At 42.0% G+C, this 17,997-nt stretch overlaps 2 protein-coding genes across 3 annotated transcripts in view; one reads left to right on the top strand and one right to left on the bottom strand.

Moving 5' to 3' along the window:
* The window catches only part of colec10 (collectin sub-family member 10 (C-type lectin)), a 240,100-nt gene that overhangs the window by 139,121 nt on the left and 82,982 nt on the right, over positions 1–17,997 (top strand). The gene's annotated exons all lie outside the window — the stretch shown is intronic.
* LOC140477396 (tumor necrosis factor receptor superfamily member 11B-like) overlaps positions 2,197–17,997 on the bottom strand; it is a 68,015-nt gene continuing 52,214 nt past the window's right edge. For both annotated transcript variants that reach the window (XM_072571213.1, XM_072571214.1), the window contains exons 2-4: positions 8,228–8,630; positions 4,948–5,163; positions 2,197–2,645 (exon numbers count right to left, since the gene is read on the bottom strand). In XM_072571213.1, the coding sequence (XP_072427314.1) occupies positions 2,365–2,645; positions 4,948–5,163; positions 8,228–8,630 (900 nt within the window). In that variant the 3' untranslated portion in view covers positions 2,197–2,364. The remainder of the gene's footprint in view (positions 2,646–4,947; positions 5,164–8,227; positions 8,631–17,997) is intronic.

Here is a 17,997-nt window from a genome sequence, read left to right as displayed (position 1 = left end):
GAGATGGGTGAAGGGTGGAGAGACCACTCTTGTCCAAAGAAATGAGCACGGAGGTGTAGGCAACGGAAGGAAAGTTCAATGTCGTATCATGCCTGAAATTCATTAATGTGATAAAAGATTTTCTTTGGACTCTGTATACTGAGATAGCTACTTTTCATGGATTAAGGCCACAATAAATACACAATTAAATAACAATAAAAGAAAGAAATGTTGCAAATTCAAAACAAAAACAGAAAGTGCTAGAGAAACACAGCTGGCTTGGCAAATTCTGTAGACAGAGAAACAGAGTTAACATTTCAAGTCCGGGAACCCTTTGTCAAAATGGAAAGCAACTGGGAAATGGTGGTTTTTACACTGATGGCAGGGGGTGAGGTTGAGGGAAGGAGGAACAGAATACATGGATTTGTTGCTGAGAGAGAGAGAGAGAGAGAGAGAGAGAGGACACAAACAGAGAGATTGCTGATGATAAGCCAAGAGTGTGAATAATTTGGAGTAAGTGCTAACAAGAATTGTGAATAGTTGAAAGTGGGTGGGCTGTGCAGGGAGCAACCCATTCACAACTGGGCCTGGCATGTACGGGTAGGTAATGAGCATGGGGGAGGAATTGCTAAACTCATCATTAAGTCCTGAGAGCTGTAAGATATCCAGGCGGATGAAGAGGTAAAGTTCCTCCAGCTTAGGTTGAGCTTCACTGGAACACTGCAACAGACCTGAGAGGGAAACGTTGGCATGGATAGTGTGTTCAAATGGCAAGCAACTAGTAGCTTGGTGTAGTCCTTAGGGACCAAGCACAGATTTCATACAAAGCGGTCACCAGTCTATATTTCATCACCCCAATGCAGAGGTGACCACATTCTGAGTAGCAAATATTGTAGACTAGATTGAATGAAGGTGCAGGTAAATTGCTGCTTCACATGCAAGGCAGAGCCTTTGACACTGAGAGGGAGGAGGTAAACAGGCAGGAGTTGTATCTTCTACAATTGCATGGAAAGGTGGCAGGGGTGGTACAGTGTAAGGTGGTGTTGGGAGTGAAGGAGGAGTGGACTAGGAATCCTTGCAGAATGCTAACAAGAGGGGGAAAGAAATAGACATCTGGTGGTAGTGAAAATGGCAGCTTATGATACTTTGGATGTGGAGGCTGTTGGAGTGGAAGGTGATGACCAGGGAAATACTACCATTGCTGTGAAGGGCAGGAAACAGGTCAGACATGGTGTAGGGCCCTGTCAACCATGATGGTGTGAAATCATCCATTGAGGAAAAAGGTGGACATTTCTGAGGACTCCTGCAGAAGGTGGCATCATCATAACAGATGCAACAGCGACAGAGAAACCAAAAAATGGAATGGAGTCATCATAGGAAACATGGTGGAGGAATAAATAGTCAAAGTAACTGTGAGCGTTAGTGGATGAATATTGGTGGACAGCCTATCCCCAGAAATGGAAATAGAGGTGTCGAGGAAGAGAAGGGAAGAGTCAGAGACGGACAGGTGAAGATGAGAGCTGGATGGAAATTGAAAGCAAAATTGATCATCTTTTCCAATTCTGGGTGAGAGAAGAAAGCAACGTTGATGCATTAAAACACAGCCAGACATAGATTTGAATTACAGTAAAATATTTTTTCAGTAAAGGTAATGGGTTTCACTGACCTTGTCTCTTTGATTATACCTTGGATGGAAACAAAAGCCTACTTACAGGAAATTATGTGCAATGGGAATCATGTCTTGTCAGGTTCAATATCAGCTTTATGTTATAAGATGTTTCATGGCAGAAAATGTTTACATTGAGTGTTTAGACATCAGAACCGGGGATTGATTGATCAACAAATCTGAACATGTGTCACTTGGTCTGGCATAAGAAATTGTCATATAACAATTGATAAAAAAAATTGTCTCCATGACAACATGTGCCTACTCAGTTTTAATTTAGTATATCTGAGGGATTTGTAGTGACTTTTCATTTGATGATTAATTTTGCTCCTTATTGTTATGGCTGAGATAATATCAACCAAAGGTATGCAAATATAAAAGTTCTAAAATACATTTGACAAAAAAAATCTATCTGCTCGCTGCTATAAATCAGCAGTAAATGTAGGATTATCAACTTAGTGTAGATAAGACTTAGCAAAGAATCAGAGATTTGCTGCATATGTGTCTAATTCATGGTATTGACATTAGTCCTTGGGCAATCAGAACTCAGTTTTAATTCCCACATGTACACTTAACGTAGAGTGCTTTTTGTAATAGTATAAATACCATTTTGTATCACTGTCAGCAAATAATGATTAACAGTAAGATTGCTGATGCCAACTTTGATGCTGTGCTGTCACACACCCTATTTCTTCTCTCCTATACTATCACATGTTTATTCAAAGCCTGTGCAGCAGCTTTGTGTATGCATCATGAATGTTGGCTTCTTTCAGGCCACGTAGTAGAGCCTCCACAGTATCCAATCGAAGGTTCGCAATTTTCCAATGTTTCAGAAGTCGGAAGGTTTGAACCTGGCCTGTATTCATCCACCTAGCACCTCGCAGATGTTGTGTACTTATCTTCTTCCCAGGTAGATGAGCCAACAGCACTCTCAACTGCTTCAGTGTCAGTTTCTGACGAGCGATAAATTTAAAGGCTGCCTGATCACAGAGTGCAATTTCTAAGGGAAATAAGATAACATAAGGATTATGTTATTGCTCAATTTCATGGTTGAAACTTCAGTCACACAAAGCTGTGTTCACCACTTTACCATTCTGCAATGGATCTTCAGTTTCTATTAGCTTGACAAAGAATAAAAAGAAAGATCATAGTTTGACTTCTTGTTAAAATAACATTGCAGGAAAAGTTATTTTTTCAGAGCACAGTCTACACATTTCAGTTAGCTCACAAAAAAATTCCTATAGTGGACAAAACAGTCAACTTGAAAATCCACAGACAACATCACATTAGATGGGAATCAAGTGTAAGTGAACTCTTTGAGCATAATCACTTCTGTGCATCATTTACACCCAGGAAGATGGGGAGACGTGAAAATGTGGCTCAATTAGAATCATATACATCTACAACACAGAAAGAGGCCTTTCAGTCCATCAACTTCACACCAGTCAAAACCAGTCAGCTATTCTAACACATTTTCTAACACTTGGTCCATATCCTCGCATGCCTTTGGCAGTGGAAGTGCACATCTGAATACTTCTTAGGTGTCATGAGAGTTTCTGCCTCTACCAGGCCTAGAGGTAATGATTTCCAGATTCCCACCACATTCAGGGTGAAAAACATTTCCTCACAGCTCATCCACACCTCCTGGCCCTTACCTTAAATTTATGTCTGGGTCAAGGGGAAAGGTTAGATGGATTAGATTGAGGAATTAAGTGACAGGTGATGAAGTAGACTGTGCCGAAGACCTGAACAATACTTCATGCTTGGGCTGGTAAGCAGCAATTAACGTTTCAGCCTTGTATGTGCCATGCACAAATCAAACAAGTGAGAATAAAACATTTTGCCTTGACAATGGTAATACCATCACTACCAACATCAAGAGGCTACCATTGACATGAAACTGAATAGACAAGCTATATAAACACTGCGATCATAAGTGTAGGTCAGAGTTGGGAATTCTGCAGTGACTGGCCTCCTGACTCTTCAAAGGCTGTCCACCATCTCCAAGTACATTGTCTAACCAGAAGTGTCACCTCCTTTCTTTTAATAGCACAATAAATTGTTTCAGGGCAGTGACTTGAAAGAAATTCTAGGATTTGCATATTAATCAATCAAAACCTTCACTTTAAGAGTCATCTTAGGTGTGTTCATTTCATTCACATGAGTTGTGTGACCCTTTGATCTTTTCCTTGTAAATTCTGTGTCTAAGGTCTTCCTCTCTCACTAGCACCTGATGAAGGAACAACACTGTGAAAGCTAGTGTTTTCAAATAAACCTATTGGACTATAATCTAGTGTTGTGTGACAGGACCTAAGGCAGACTGCTATATTCTCCACTTGCCCAGATGAGTGCAGTTCCAACTACACAAGAAATTGACATTGTCCAGCAAAAAAGGAGCCACTTCAACCCCAGGGCATCAATGTGGACTTCAACAGTTTCCTCATTTCCCCTTCCCCACCTCACCCCAGTTCCAAACTTCCAGCTCAGCACTGTCCCCATGACTTGTCCAACCTGCCTATCTTCTTTTCCACCTATCCACTCCACCCTCCTCTCTGACCTATCACCTTCATCCCCTCCCCCACTCACCTATTGTACTCTATGCTACTTTCTCCCCACCCCCACCCTCCTCTCTTTCCACCCTTAAGGCTCTCTGCCTGTATTCCTGATGAAGGGCTTTTGCCTGAAACGTCGCTTTTACTGTTCCTCGGATGCTGCCTGAACTGCTGTGCTTTTCCAGCATCACTCTAATCTAAACTCTGGTTTCCAGCATCTGCAGTCATTGTTTTTAATTACAGACAATAAATGCTGACCTAACCAGCAATGCTTACATCCCATAAATCTTTAAACTGCAGTATGTTAAAGATTGAGTTAATGAATTTTTGAGTCTTTTTGGACTATTACACTTTTCTGACAAAACAAAAATTGAAGGCCCTATTTGACTACTCACCCTAATACAAATGTAGCTCTCCAATCTTTTCTGCTAGAAATTCAAATGTTGTGCTCATATATCAAATAATTTGCATTTTCTGTAAGTAGTCTGTATCATAGTGGACTTGCAAATATACTCACAAAACTTAAATTTTGTTGACCATGTCACCAAACCTCATGTTTGACAGGTTGGTTTTATATTAAATGGATGTCTTAACTTGGTATTCAAGTCAGTCATTAACTCTTTAATAAGCTTCTTCAGAATAAATGGAGATTCAAACTAACTGTCAATATTTCTAATCATGATACTTTCCAGAAGTTGAAATGTTACGAAATGTTGTTTTATATACACCTCTGGAGAGAAGTATGTTTACCTTTCTTTGAAAATGGGCCAGAACATCGTGAGTTTGATGCTTCACTGCTCCGACATGGCTCACACACGTTATCTTGAAATGCATTTCCTCGGAGAACCTGTTTCAAGCCAAGTGCAGTGCAATTTGTGTGCTTTTGACAGGGTTGGCTGGCAGAGCTATTAATTGAGAAAAAGCCCCTTGGACACTTCATGCACTCTGTATTGACATATGGAGTTCCTAGAAAGAAATTGGAAAGTCGTAAAGTACAGACAAAACAAACCACAGTTTCTTCAATTATTGATTTATTTAAGCAGAATTAATACAACAAGATAAATAGCTTATAGCATTCAGTAATCTTGGCAATGTTTCTTATCAATTAACTAATCTAATGAGCAATTCTATTGAAACTGTTTTTTTCAGCCAGGGTTAGAGTTTCCCACCATGGCTGTTAAGAATGACATAGATGCATTTAAAGGGGAGCTAAAAGGGGCTCATGTGGTACAGTGGTAGTATTCCTACCTCTGAGATGGGAGGTCTACTACTTGTCTAAATTAGCCCATCAATTAAAACATTCAGATGGGTTGAAAATGTTAATCATTTAAATCACATTATGTTCAGGCTTACATACTAGGGGCTAGCGAACAGCATTATGCTATTGTGTTACGATTACGGATAGAAATTTCTCAGGCTGTCGCAGGCTGGTGTAAGCTAAAGTTGTTGAGAAAGTTCTGGAAACTGATATAGCGGAGGATCCCAAATGATCCCATCTTCCTCTGACTTTCCCTGAGGTGGCTTTGAAGATGAAATGCAATCAGGGAGTCAGTGAAGTTTTTACTGCTTTAGCTCTAAATCCGAGCTTTTTCAAGCACTGTACCTGCTTCCTGACCTGTCAGTAATTCACCAAAATATGGGCAGGTGAAACCAGCTTTATTGGTCAAACTGACAGGCTTTTAACAGTTACGTTGAAGATCTGAAGCATCTGTCAGGAGGGAGGCTACTGCTCAGAGGGTGCCCTGTATTGCTTATTAGCTGACTGCCAACTCCTTGGATGGCATTTCCTCTGCCTAGCACCTTCCGCACTTTGATGTGCACTTCCCTGCTGTCAGCTTTTAATGTGCTGAGGGTGACGAGCAAAAGAGATAGACAGAGAGAGCCAGCTGGAAAGAGGCAATAAGGGATAGGTAACAAATGCTAGCACATCCCATAAAAGAATGAAAGGTAGCCCCTCAGCACCCATGAGAGCCAAGAATCAGCCATCACTGCTCTGCTCTCTATTCCAGTGGTTGCCTTTGCCTCAAAAATCGAAATCCTGGTGAGCTTTCCATACCCATGCTCTTTCATTAGAAATCCCTCTTAGATGGTGATCCCTCTTAGCTGGTGATCCTACAGTCACTAATTGGAAACAGAGCTCAGTGGTGAATTTTAATGGGTTTGCTCTGGAATGTTGGGTTGAAGCTCCAAATACGATTTCATCATTGTGGGACAGACTCTCAATTTTCCTCTTCCACCTCCTTTTCCTGCTACACCAGGGAGGGAATCTTTCTGGTTTCAGCTGAGCCATAGGCTGCTCCAAATGCTCCTCTCTGACATGAGATGCCTGTGGCAGATGGCCTGTAGGTTTTGAAAACAGCCATGGCCCTACCTGCCCCTGTAGGCCCATGGTTGTTTCCAAAATGTCCCTGCGAGCTTATTCATCAGGGCAGGAAGCAACATGAGTGGTTCTGTCCAGTGTTTGGGGAGAGGCAAATGATGAGGACTGGGAATGCCTTGAGAAGAATCCCCATTGCCTTGCGTCAGTTGTTTCATCCTGCCTCTCATGGTATGTATGCTGTTCTCTGCTAATGAAGAGCCAGAGAGCCCTCAGCAGCATGGCATTGACCTTCCAAGATGATGCATTGTTCCATCCTGAGTAAAGTCTTAGTCAGAGCATGCAGACTACTGCCTGGGTCAGCATCCTCTCAATGACCCATCACAGCTGATTCCCTGTGCTGGTGGCCAGCTCACATGTGATGTAGTCCTCCCCAGGTTACCTATCTATTGAGCAGGATCCACCAATATGATTGTGTATCTGGTGGAGAATGCAAATGAGTCATGTGATAGTGAATGCTTAGAGTGCCTGGCATCATCTGAGGATTCCACAGGTTAATCCAAGACCATTTCCTCTGCCACCTTTAAGAATCGATGAGAGAGGAAGAATTCAAGCTAGTGTTGATATTCAGATAACAACAATCTCAACACTGTGTATATCATGACACTTGAGTTAGTGGTGACACCAATTCAACCTGTGTGACAGGTCAGTGCCAGTTGGCAGTGCATCTTCCACTGCTACCACTAGCTCTCTGAGTCATCACCGTCTCTCCATCACTGATGCAAAATTTCTTTGCGCTCTGTTCATTTCCAGTGCATCCTCCTCTAATGCAATCCAAGTAGCCATGGTTGCAGGTCCAGCTCAGACTTTCCCTGGAGTCATCAGCTCTTCTCCTTTAATGAGAGAAGGAAAAGTGCTATGAGTGCAAGAAGTGAAGATGATAGAATGAGTACATTTCATCATGCGGGATGGCTGTGAGAGATTATTGGGTGAGCTTGAATGTTGCTGGCTCAGATGGAGATTTGAGAAGGTTGCAGGAGACAAAAGCTAAAACATCAAACTGCCAGGTAGACTTGCCAGAGGAGTTCTGAGCAGGAGGTCAGAGAGTGAGGGACTGAAAATAATATCTTACCAACCTTTCCTGACCTAATAAGATGATTAAACATTTTGGTGTTGTTTCCAGATTGTTAGAACCATACACCAGCTGCTCACAGCCTCTGCAAATTCCAAGTTAGTCTGCTTCATTTCTGGAGTTGATCCCTTGTTCTCTTTCTCCAGGATTGATGACATCCATTCTGCCCCTCATCACATCCAATATGACTTCCAGAGAAGAGTCAGAGTGTCAATCTTCCTAAATTTTCAATCTATCTTCTTCGCTCGATGCACTGGTCTAATCAGTTAAAATGCCACTGTTAAAAATAACACTGGCCAACAACTTCTAATGGAGTTGAATGAGGATGTGGGTCTGGTAAAGGTGGGAGAGGCGAAACGGAACTTATCTTGTTAAGGACAACTCATCCCTTCTGAGTCATAGTGTGTTGCGATAGTGTAATCTTGATGGTAGTAATGACAATCTTGTGTGATCCAGAATATTTCTATCTCAGTTGGGAAAACATGCATGGCAGCAATCTATATTTTAACCAGCAATTTAAAAAAAGCTAAGGAATTGAATATTTTACATAGTATAATTCCGAATACTAATACACAGCTTACCAAGCCTCTTTACACCAAATCCTGGTGGGCATTTATAGTGCTTTAGACAAAACTCAAATTCAAAGTAGTGACCTTCAACACATTCACAGACACGATTGTGAGTGCTGTTGCATTCATTTTTAACATATTGATATTCTTTGCAAAACACATTGCAATACTGGCATTCATCCAAGTAATTCCAATATTCTGTATAATGTGAATCAGGACAAAGTGCACATTCTGTCCTCTTTTCTGCATTGCAGTGCTTCTTTCTGTAGGTACCAGGAGGGCATTGCTCACATATGTGATACTGAGACAATTCATCATCCCAATGCTGGTAGACAGGGACGAGGAAGGATTCCATTTGTGGGTGATCAATCGGCTGTGTTACCAGTGGAACGGATGAAAAGGATATAATGGAAAGCTGAAAAGTAAAGCAAAGTGTTAAGTTTCATCATGTTAAATGTTCTACTGAACAGATCATACAGTTTATTCAGCTATATATTCTCTCCTCTCTTGATTCTGAGATACAGCCTATATTGCTCTGGAGTTACACACGCTAATGTGAAACCACATCTGCTTGGCATTTTGGGACCTTCCCCCAAAATTAATTTGGTTACTCATTGGGTACTGATGAGATTGCACTCAAATGTAATGGACATGCAGTGAAACAAGCTACAAGTTGTTGCTTGCTATGTGGTGCAAAGTGTGTGATTTATCTGTACATAAATATTTTAGAGTTTAGACTTTAAACCAGTGGCACATGGTTTTTTTATCCATGTGTTTGAGTTAGTTTAATGATTAACTTGTTAGTATTTCTGAAGTCTTTTTTTTTGTTAAAAAAATGAGAGAGTCTTCCTTGAATGATGTTGTGGACTTGTTTGCAGTGAGACAGCTTTCTGAGAAGCCAGAGTAAATGGAATAGCATTTGCTTACTATCAATTAGGAAGAACAGAAACTTTTTTTTTTGCTTAGGGGTAAAACATAGAACTTAGAAAGCCTTTGGTTTCAGTTTGCAGAAGCCCTGGTTGAAGTTACATGAACAAAACATTTGTACCCATAGAAAGGAGATAATTCAGAATATAGGTAAAGAGTAAGGTTGCCTCAGTGTAGGGATTTTAGTTTGTTTGCTCTGATCCACACCCCCCCACCAGCCCACACCCCACTCTTGGCACCTTCCCCTGCCACACCCACACCACTCCCAAGGACCCAAGGGATCCTTCCACATCCATCAAAGATTCACCTGCACCTCTCCCAATGTTATCTATTGCATCCGTTGCACCCAGTGTGGTCTCCTCTACATCGGGGAGACAGGACGCCTTCTTGCGGATTTCTTCAGAAAATATCTCTGGGACACCCACACTTACCAACCCCACTGCCCTGTGGCTGAACACTTCAAATCCCCCTCCCACTCCATCAAGGTCATGCAGGTCCTGGGCCTCCTCCACCACCAAACCGTTACTACATGACGCCTGGAGGAGGAACACCTCATATTCCACCTTGGGACCCTGCAACCAAACGGGATAAATGTGGATTTCAACAGCTTCCTCATTTCCCCTCCCCCCACATTATCCCAGTTCCAAGCCTCCAACTCGGCACCGCCCTCCAGACCCGTCCATCACTGGCCCCTCCGATCTATCACCTTCTCCCTCACCATCATCCACCTATCATTTGCTAGCTACCTGCCCCCAACCCCACCCCCCACCCATTTATTTCTCAGACACCCGGCTCACAAGCCTCATTCCTGATGAAGGGCTTATGCCCGAAATGTTGATTCTCCTGCTCCTCAGATGCTGCCTGACCTGCTAAGCTTTTCCAGCAATACACGCTCGACTCTGATCTCTAGCATCTGCAGTCCTCACTTTCTCCGCACAATGGTCTGGTTAGAACCTTGAAGTAGCTTTTAAAGCTGAGCAAGTCTAAACTTAGTTGTGTAAAAACTCAAGAAAGAGACTACTGAATTCTCAAGACCAAAAATTGAAAGAAAGTGTTAAAATCACGAAAGAAACAGTCATCAAATCTATAATTGTGATAGAGAAGGGAACACTCTCTGGTTCTTTGAGTATTGTAAGGAGAAGCTGCTGAGATACAGAGAACATTGAATTTTACTGTGTGTGTATTAAAATCTTTCAAATTTTTATATATAAACAGCTTGGTTTATTCTACTTTATCTTTTCTTTTACATTATAAATTTCTGTTTTATTGTTAAAACCAGAGCTGTAGCAATTTGTGCTTCTTTTCCAGTGAAAGACAACCTTGTGAATTTAAAGATAATTTGATATAGCAAAGCAAATTATAGTCTGTGATCTGATTTGTCCAGTAATAACATAATAGGAATGAGAACACAATGAATACGTGCATACTAGTTTTTATATAATGCCTGATGGGCTGAACTACAGGAAAGGGCACTGTCTTCCTTAGAAATGTATCTCAGCAAGAAAAAATGAACATCAATAAGTAAGTGAAACAAGTTTTGGCCTACCTATGAAAAATGTGGTGTTCTCATGAACTGAACACTGATACTTCAAAACCAACTGGATGTTTTTGTGCCAGAAACCTACTGACTTATTTCCCGATATCATTACATGTCCTGAGTTGAATCAAAAATACCGGAAGTTTCAAACCAATTTGGCGACTCTTGTGGGTTAAGCCCCAGGTAGACATTTGAACAAATAATGTGATAAGTTTTAATAATATGAGTGCTCATAAACATACAAAGTGAGAATGTTGATGTTTGAATCTCAAAGCAATGAAACACAAAATGGTCTATTTTGATAGCAGGAATAACAAAGCATGTAATTCTTGGAAAATAACAGCCATATAAGGTACACGCAGCCAAGCAATCCAGTGTTAAATGTTTTTATTTTATTGACCCACAGGATATGGGCTTTGCTGGCTGGCCCACATTTATTGCTCAACCTTGGTTTCCCTCAAAAAGCTGTTGGGTGAGCTGCTTTCTTAAACCACAGCAGTCCACATGTGTAGATTAACCCACAAAGTTCCAGGATTTTAAGTGGCAGTGAAGGAATGGTGATTTTATTTTCAAGCCAGAATGGTGAGTGGCTTGGACCAGAACTTGCAGGTGGTGGTATGTATCTGCTGTACTTGTCCTTCTTGATCATAGTGGTCATCGGGCTTGGAAGGTGCTGTCCAAGGACCTTTGGAGAATTTCTGCAGTGCATCTCATTGATGGTACATGCTGTTACTACTGCATATTGGTGATTGTGGGAGTGTATGTTTGTGGATGTAGTCCTGGACTTTGTCAAACTACTTGAATGTTGTTGAAGCTGCATTCATCCAGGCAAGTGGGGAATATTCCATCACACTCCTGAGTTGTCCCTTGTAGATAATGGACAGTCTTTGGAGGGTCAGGAAGTGAGTTCCTTTCTACAAGATTCCTAGCCTCTGATCTACTGTTGTAGCCACTTTATTTGTATGACTTGTTCAGTTCTGTTTCTAGTCAATGGTAACCCCTGAATATTGGTAGTGGGGAGTTTTTATCAATAATCGTTAAAAGTAACAATATAGATTAATGAGGTAATAAAATACACATAAAACTCACTGTGTTAATTTCTGAAGAAATAAAACTGAAAACCTGAGGAGTTATGCTAAAATTATATTCAGAACCCTAATTAGACCATAGTAGAACCTAAAATTTGGGCACCACTTACAGCTGAGTTTGTAGAAGTGGTTAGCGTTGCTATTTAAAATTGCTGAAGTCTACAGAGAGTGGTGTGGAGTGAGCTGAAGGCCTTAATTCTGACTTCAGAGTTTCTGCTCAGTCTGCTTGCTTACAGTCATGGGTAAAGTCTCTGTTAGCCAGCAGTATGATAGGGCCGATGAGTAGAGGCAACACAAAGGAGGAGGAAGAGGAGGGCTCTCAGCAGGAGGCCATCTATTCCCAGAATCTTTAGGAAATAGTTCTGTTACCTCAGTGAGGAACAATGCATCAGAAATTCCCACTTGGCAAAGAGGTGCTCATTGAAATCTGCCACTGGTGCAGGCAGACATGCAGTTTGAGGGCCAAGTGAGAATGGCATTGTCAGTGATTGAGAAGGCCATAACCATGGATTTCTATGTCTCGGCTTCTTCTCAAATTGGAGCAAATAATATTAGTAAGATCTCCCAATTCACCACCTATTGTAGCATAAGGACGTTACAGTGGCTACGTATGCAAAATGAGATAATTATTTTTTATCTTGCCAAAGAGAAGCAGAAGAAATCATCAACTGGCTCACAACAGAACGGGCTTCCCGTGATGTACAAGACAACCATCTGTAATTCTGTTCCCTCCACATTGTGCTGATGTGTCTCTACGCATCAATGTCAATGATAGCAGTCGTGGTGCCTTTATACTGTGGTAGGCAACTGTAGCACTTGCATTTGTGGCACCCTGTCAAACTACTGAGTGGCTACTGAGTGATGTGGATGATTGTCTAACCACCTAGCTCATGACTCTGCTGTACTCCCACATGTACATGTAAGAAAAGCCTCAGGGTAATATTTTATCCTCTCGGAAGTGGCAAGAATGATGACAAAGTTGGTTATTTTAATTGGGCAGGAGTCTAACAGTCTGATTCTTGAGGTCATAAAATCTTGCCTGATTGAGTCCTCACACCTTAGATGTAAGTTCGGAATCTGACCATCATGTGTCAAAAAGCTTATTTCCATGCACTGTATCGCATGAATGGGCCAAATCACTGTATCATCAGTATACTCCCAACCATTCTCAAGAAACCCAATGCCACAAAAGCCAACCTGGTAAAACACAGTGAGTACCTGTTGACTTATCCTATAGTAACTGTTACAGCTCACAGAATGGGTGCATCAGCCACAGAGCTTCTCTTTACATGGAGCCAGCTCTTCTGAACAAAGTGGAGTTTGTAGAAGTGGTTGGTGTTGCTACTTAAAGTTGCTAAGTCTACAGAGAGTGGTGTGGAGTGGGCTGAAGGCCTTAATTCTGACCTCATGGTTAATGGCCATGTTCTTCACAGACCCTTCATCCATACAGCTCAGCAACAGCAAAGCACCAGCTTCACATAATCAGGTTTGCTCTTGGCCCAGCTCAACACAACATCAGAGCTTCAAGTGTGTACTTTGGAGCTGAAACAGTGCCAGGAGTCCCAGTGGTGGAGCAGGCTATTTTACGTTGACCATGTGCCAATTACTTGGTGCATGATTTTCAGTGCTGCTGTTGAACTATCCATCATTTCCCTCTTAGTTTGTCTGTGACCACAAAAGGTCTTTACACGCAAGCAGCCCTTGTATATTTTGTTTGTATGAAGAGTCCTGCAATGTTTAAACTCAGCAGGTCATACAATGAGCTTGCTCTTCCTCACTCACTCACTCTCAGGGTCCCGTTCCCAGGACACAACATGTCACAGCTGTTTCCGGGATCAAGTAGTGCAAGCTTCTCTCTACACCGCTCAACAACAAATCAATCCTCCTCTCGACTATATTCAATAAATCAATGGACCAAATTAGATTTGACAACCCCCAAACCTTTATGTCCTTATTTTAGCTGCATTTTAGCACAGAAAGGATTCTCATGTAAGTTTAGCAGCGAGCAGCCTATGTGTATAATCTGGCTTATAGTGCAGAAGAAGTGGCTGTAGCTTGTGGTCATGGGAAACAATGAGGAGTAAATATATCAGACAGACCCGGGGTGGATGACTCCTTGTATAACAATGATGCCATATCAGTGTCAGAGCTGCAGGATGTGCCAGCAGTTTATAAAGCCGCATGTGCTTCATGGAAATGGTGAGGTGTGAAAGCCAAAGTACAGAAGGGTTTAGTGGGCGTGGGTATTTCCAGACAGTCAGAGGGTATCATTATAATCAAACGGTTGGACCATTTCCTGTCCAGGAAATAGACCATGATCAGTCAGGTGCTTGGGCTGGGGATCCGTGCCCTCATGGGCCTCCCATTTTCAATCCAGGCCACTGACTGCCTTTGGAACACATGCCTGATGTTTCCGTGCCTATCTCTGCAGGTTGAGCACATCAGCTATGGCTGAGAACAGGGGCATCACTTCTACATGGCTTTGAGCAGGTACCTGGACTCATCAGTCCTCTAAGAGCCAGACACCTCGACTGTTTCTTCCTCAACCAGCCGTGTAGATATGTCAGTGACTGCTCAGCAGATTGTGTCCCCAAGTCTAATCACTGAGGTGAAACTCTCAATGGTAATGGAGGGTGCAGGTGAATGCTGGTGCAACCTTTAACAGGTTGCAAGCTTATTCCTCAGAGTAGAGTTGTCACTGAGAGGTTCTCGCTCCAGCATGCCACTAGTAACTGCTTAAGTGAAGAGGTGGAATTAATACACAAAGATGGATAAAAGCTTGTGCAGATTAAAAAATGAGTTAGTGCTAGTAATGATTGTAGGTAAGAAGTACAGCACAATGGAATTTACTGGGGTGGTTGCTGTCTCGCCATCAGCACATGAGCCATCCAGCTTAACTCTTCTGCTCAGGAGTGAGGGGTCTGATGTCCACCAGAACCTCATCCTGGATCTTTCAGCCTGATTGTCTTCAATATTTTCTGCACTGTGGTTGAATGAGGTAGATGCAAGAGCAGTTAGTTAGCATTTATGAGTTGGAGAAGCAGTGAGGTGTCCACAGTGAGTGAGTAGGAAGCACAAAGGGCTATAAATATTCATATTTGTAAAAGGTGGATTGGACATGAGTAGACATGACGTATATGATGGTGAGGGTTATGACTATCACCTTTGGTGAGATGCATGAGGCCGCAGTTGTTTGTGCAGTGACAGAGTTAGACTGAGCATTGGCTTTTTGGGGGTGAGGTAACAGAGAGAAGATGGAGCCATTCAGCCTTGCAGAGTACAGGAGATCATTGACCTTCTTTCTGCACTGCTGTGTACTTTTCCTCCAAGTAACATGGCTGAGCTTGTGCACAGCACCTCCAATGGTCCATGCAGGGGAATTGACAACAGCACTCAGATTTCAGCATTGAATTCCAGTTCCAGGGGGCTGCACAACTGGTGAGGAAGTTAGAGAGAATAGTGGTGCAGGATGTCGATCTTTAGAATGAATATAGCACAGATCCATGCTGCTATCTGTGGCCAGGTTGCCACATCTAATAGGATGGCCTTTTGTTGCAGGCATCCAAGAAGAGAATTGAACATCTCTCCATCTCTTTGTCCACCAGCACTTTGAGAACTTCCTTTGTGAAGCAGGAAGTGAGCTTATTTTCCTTCTGTGCTATGGGTTGAGACAGTGTGAGGGGTAGCTCCCATCTGATAGCAAGTGGAGCCTAGTTGGATTTTAAACATGGTGCCAGAGCTTAGAAAGCCAGAGGTTTCCAGCAGGGATCAGCACTTCCATGTCATCTCACTGCCCAACATGCCTGTCACTTTGTTTGCATAAATAATGAAAGGAGAAGATGTGACAGTGAGAGAGAGAGAGAGAAAAAACACACTATGACATAAATGATGCCATCAAACTTGCTCATTGCCATTCTTTAACATCACTGGGAAAATGTCCACCAGTGCTGTCACTTAAAATGTGATCAATACAATCATTTGGATGTGTAAAGAATAGGCAGAATTCAACATTGACCTCCAAAACGAGTTTGGAAGTCAGGGCCATTTAACTGGGTGAAGACCCAGTCATCTTTTCACTCTGACCATTTTCAGTCCAGTGATTGGTTTACCTGCCTTGGCATCAATTGAGACCCATAACTGACTTGCATTGGTGTACAACCAGCAGCAGACAGAGCATTTGCCGATAGGAAATCAAAAAGAAAGGAACTGTCTGATTGAGGGGGCCAGGAGTAAGAGTGGATGTCTGTTGAAAGTTAACCCCTGTCCCAATCTTCTGATCCATCTGCACCTCTACACCTCATCCTTCTGGCAGTGAAACCCTCAACCCACTGCAACCCCCATTCCACCTTCACTGACCTGTGGCCTGTATCCCTTGCTGACCCTAGGCCTCTGGCAGATGCACTGCTGACAGCTACGCTTACTCCCTCAGTGGTACTGATGGCAAAGTAGAGCCAACAATCTCTGGTTGGTAGTCGGTTTTCTTGGAGGAAAGATAGGGTAAGTGCTGAGGAAGAAGAATGGAGTAGTAGGAGGAGGTAGAAGAGGAACAGAAGAAAAGGAGAAGGCAACCAACACATTGCCTTTCTGGCTGGCTTTCCTTAACCCGTTCATCTTATTGAAATATCAGAGAATACAATTCAAATTCTGTGTTCACTTGTAATTGCACGCCTTATTCTCTATCTGTTAATGATTATCACAAAACTAATTAAACTTGCCACAGAAACAAACATTTTATACCAAATTTATAATTAAATAATATTCCATTGAAAAGTCAATTAATTGCCCTTTTACGTTCCATTGATGCTGGTCTTCCTTATGCCTTTCCTTTAGTCCCATTGCTCCTACTCAATGCTAATCCTATGGCTGCAGCCTGTCTACTGGAAGGCTACTGACCAAATGTGGCAGTACACTACAACCTTGAAGGCAATTAAGGGTTACTGTACTACGTGCAAAAAGTTATCACCATGACAAACCTACTTAACTGCACCCAGAATCATGTTACCTGCCAAATTCCATGCAAGAAAGGCCACATACGCTTTCCTAAAAGTGATATTAATAGCTCATGAATGCTTAATCAAAGATTCTTATCACAAACATATGGCATATTCAGGATTGGGCCAATTTAATTCCAGCAAGGAAGTATGACATAATGTCTCAGGTCAATAGCCTTTCATCAGGTCTAAGAAATGTTACCGAAATTGTAGGCTTGGATGAAAGAGGGGAGGTTCAGACAGTGAGAAAAATGAACAAACCGGAAGATCTGCAATCAAATACAATGCAGAAGACATGACCAAAAAAAAATCAGAAAGAGAAGCCAAGATTTATCTGGAAAAATGGTGATTAATAGAATCATGAACATCCGCTGTCCAAGAGTAAAACAGCTTGAGGGAAAATTAGAAAACCCGCATTAAAAGAGGAGATAAGAGTACAGAACTCAGGAGAGGTTATTAAAATCTCCAGCATGGATGCAAATAGGACAGAGTATCTGAAAAAGGTTAACAATCAAACTTCAAGTACATTGGACAAAAGACTGACAATGAGAAGAGGGATGGTTAAAACAGGACTGAAGGTGTTATATCTGAATGCACGCAGTATAAGGAATAAGGTAAATGAGCTTGTGGAGCAGATCACAATTGGCAGGTAAAATGTGGTGGGCATCACTGAGACGTGGCTACAAGGGGATCAGGATGGGGAGTAGAATATTCGAAAAGATAAGCAGTTGGGCAGAGGGGTTGGAGTTGCCCTATTAGTAAAAAATGAAATTAAATCAATAATAAGCAACAAAGTAGGGTCAGATGGTGTAGAATCTGTGTGGGTAAAATTGAGAAACCACAAAGGTAAAAAAAAACATATTTGGAGTTATATATAGGCCACCCCTCATCAGGAGCTGGGGCACATCATACACCAGGTGGTAGAAAAGGTGTGTAGGAAAAGCAAAGTTACAGTGAACATGGGGGATTTCAATATGTAGGTGGATTGAGGAAATCAGGTTCATAGTGGTTTGCAAGAAAAGGAATTTGTGGAATGTCTACAAGTTGGCTTTTTGGAACAGCTTGTGATGGAGCCATTAGGGAACAGGCAATACTGGATTTAGTGTTGTGTAGTGAGGCAGACTTGATAAGGGAGCTTTAGTTGAAGCAACCCTTTGGAAGCAGTGATCATAACCTGATTGAATTTACTCTGAAATCTGATAGAGAGAAGATAGAATCAGAGGTAACGGTATTTCAGCT

This window comes from Chiloscyllium punctatum, chromosome 5 (assembly GCF_047496795.1).
Source record: "Chiloscyllium punctatum isolate Juve2018m chromosome 5, sChiPun1.3, whole genome shotgun sequence".
In the NCBI taxonomy this organism is placed as follows: Eukaryota; Metazoa; Chordata; class Chondrichthyes; order Orectolobiformes; family Hemiscylliidae; genus Chiloscyllium; species Chiloscyllium punctatum.
The sequence above is the reverse complement of the archived record's forward strand: the minus strand, read 5'-3'. Positions and strand labels throughout refer to the sequence as shown.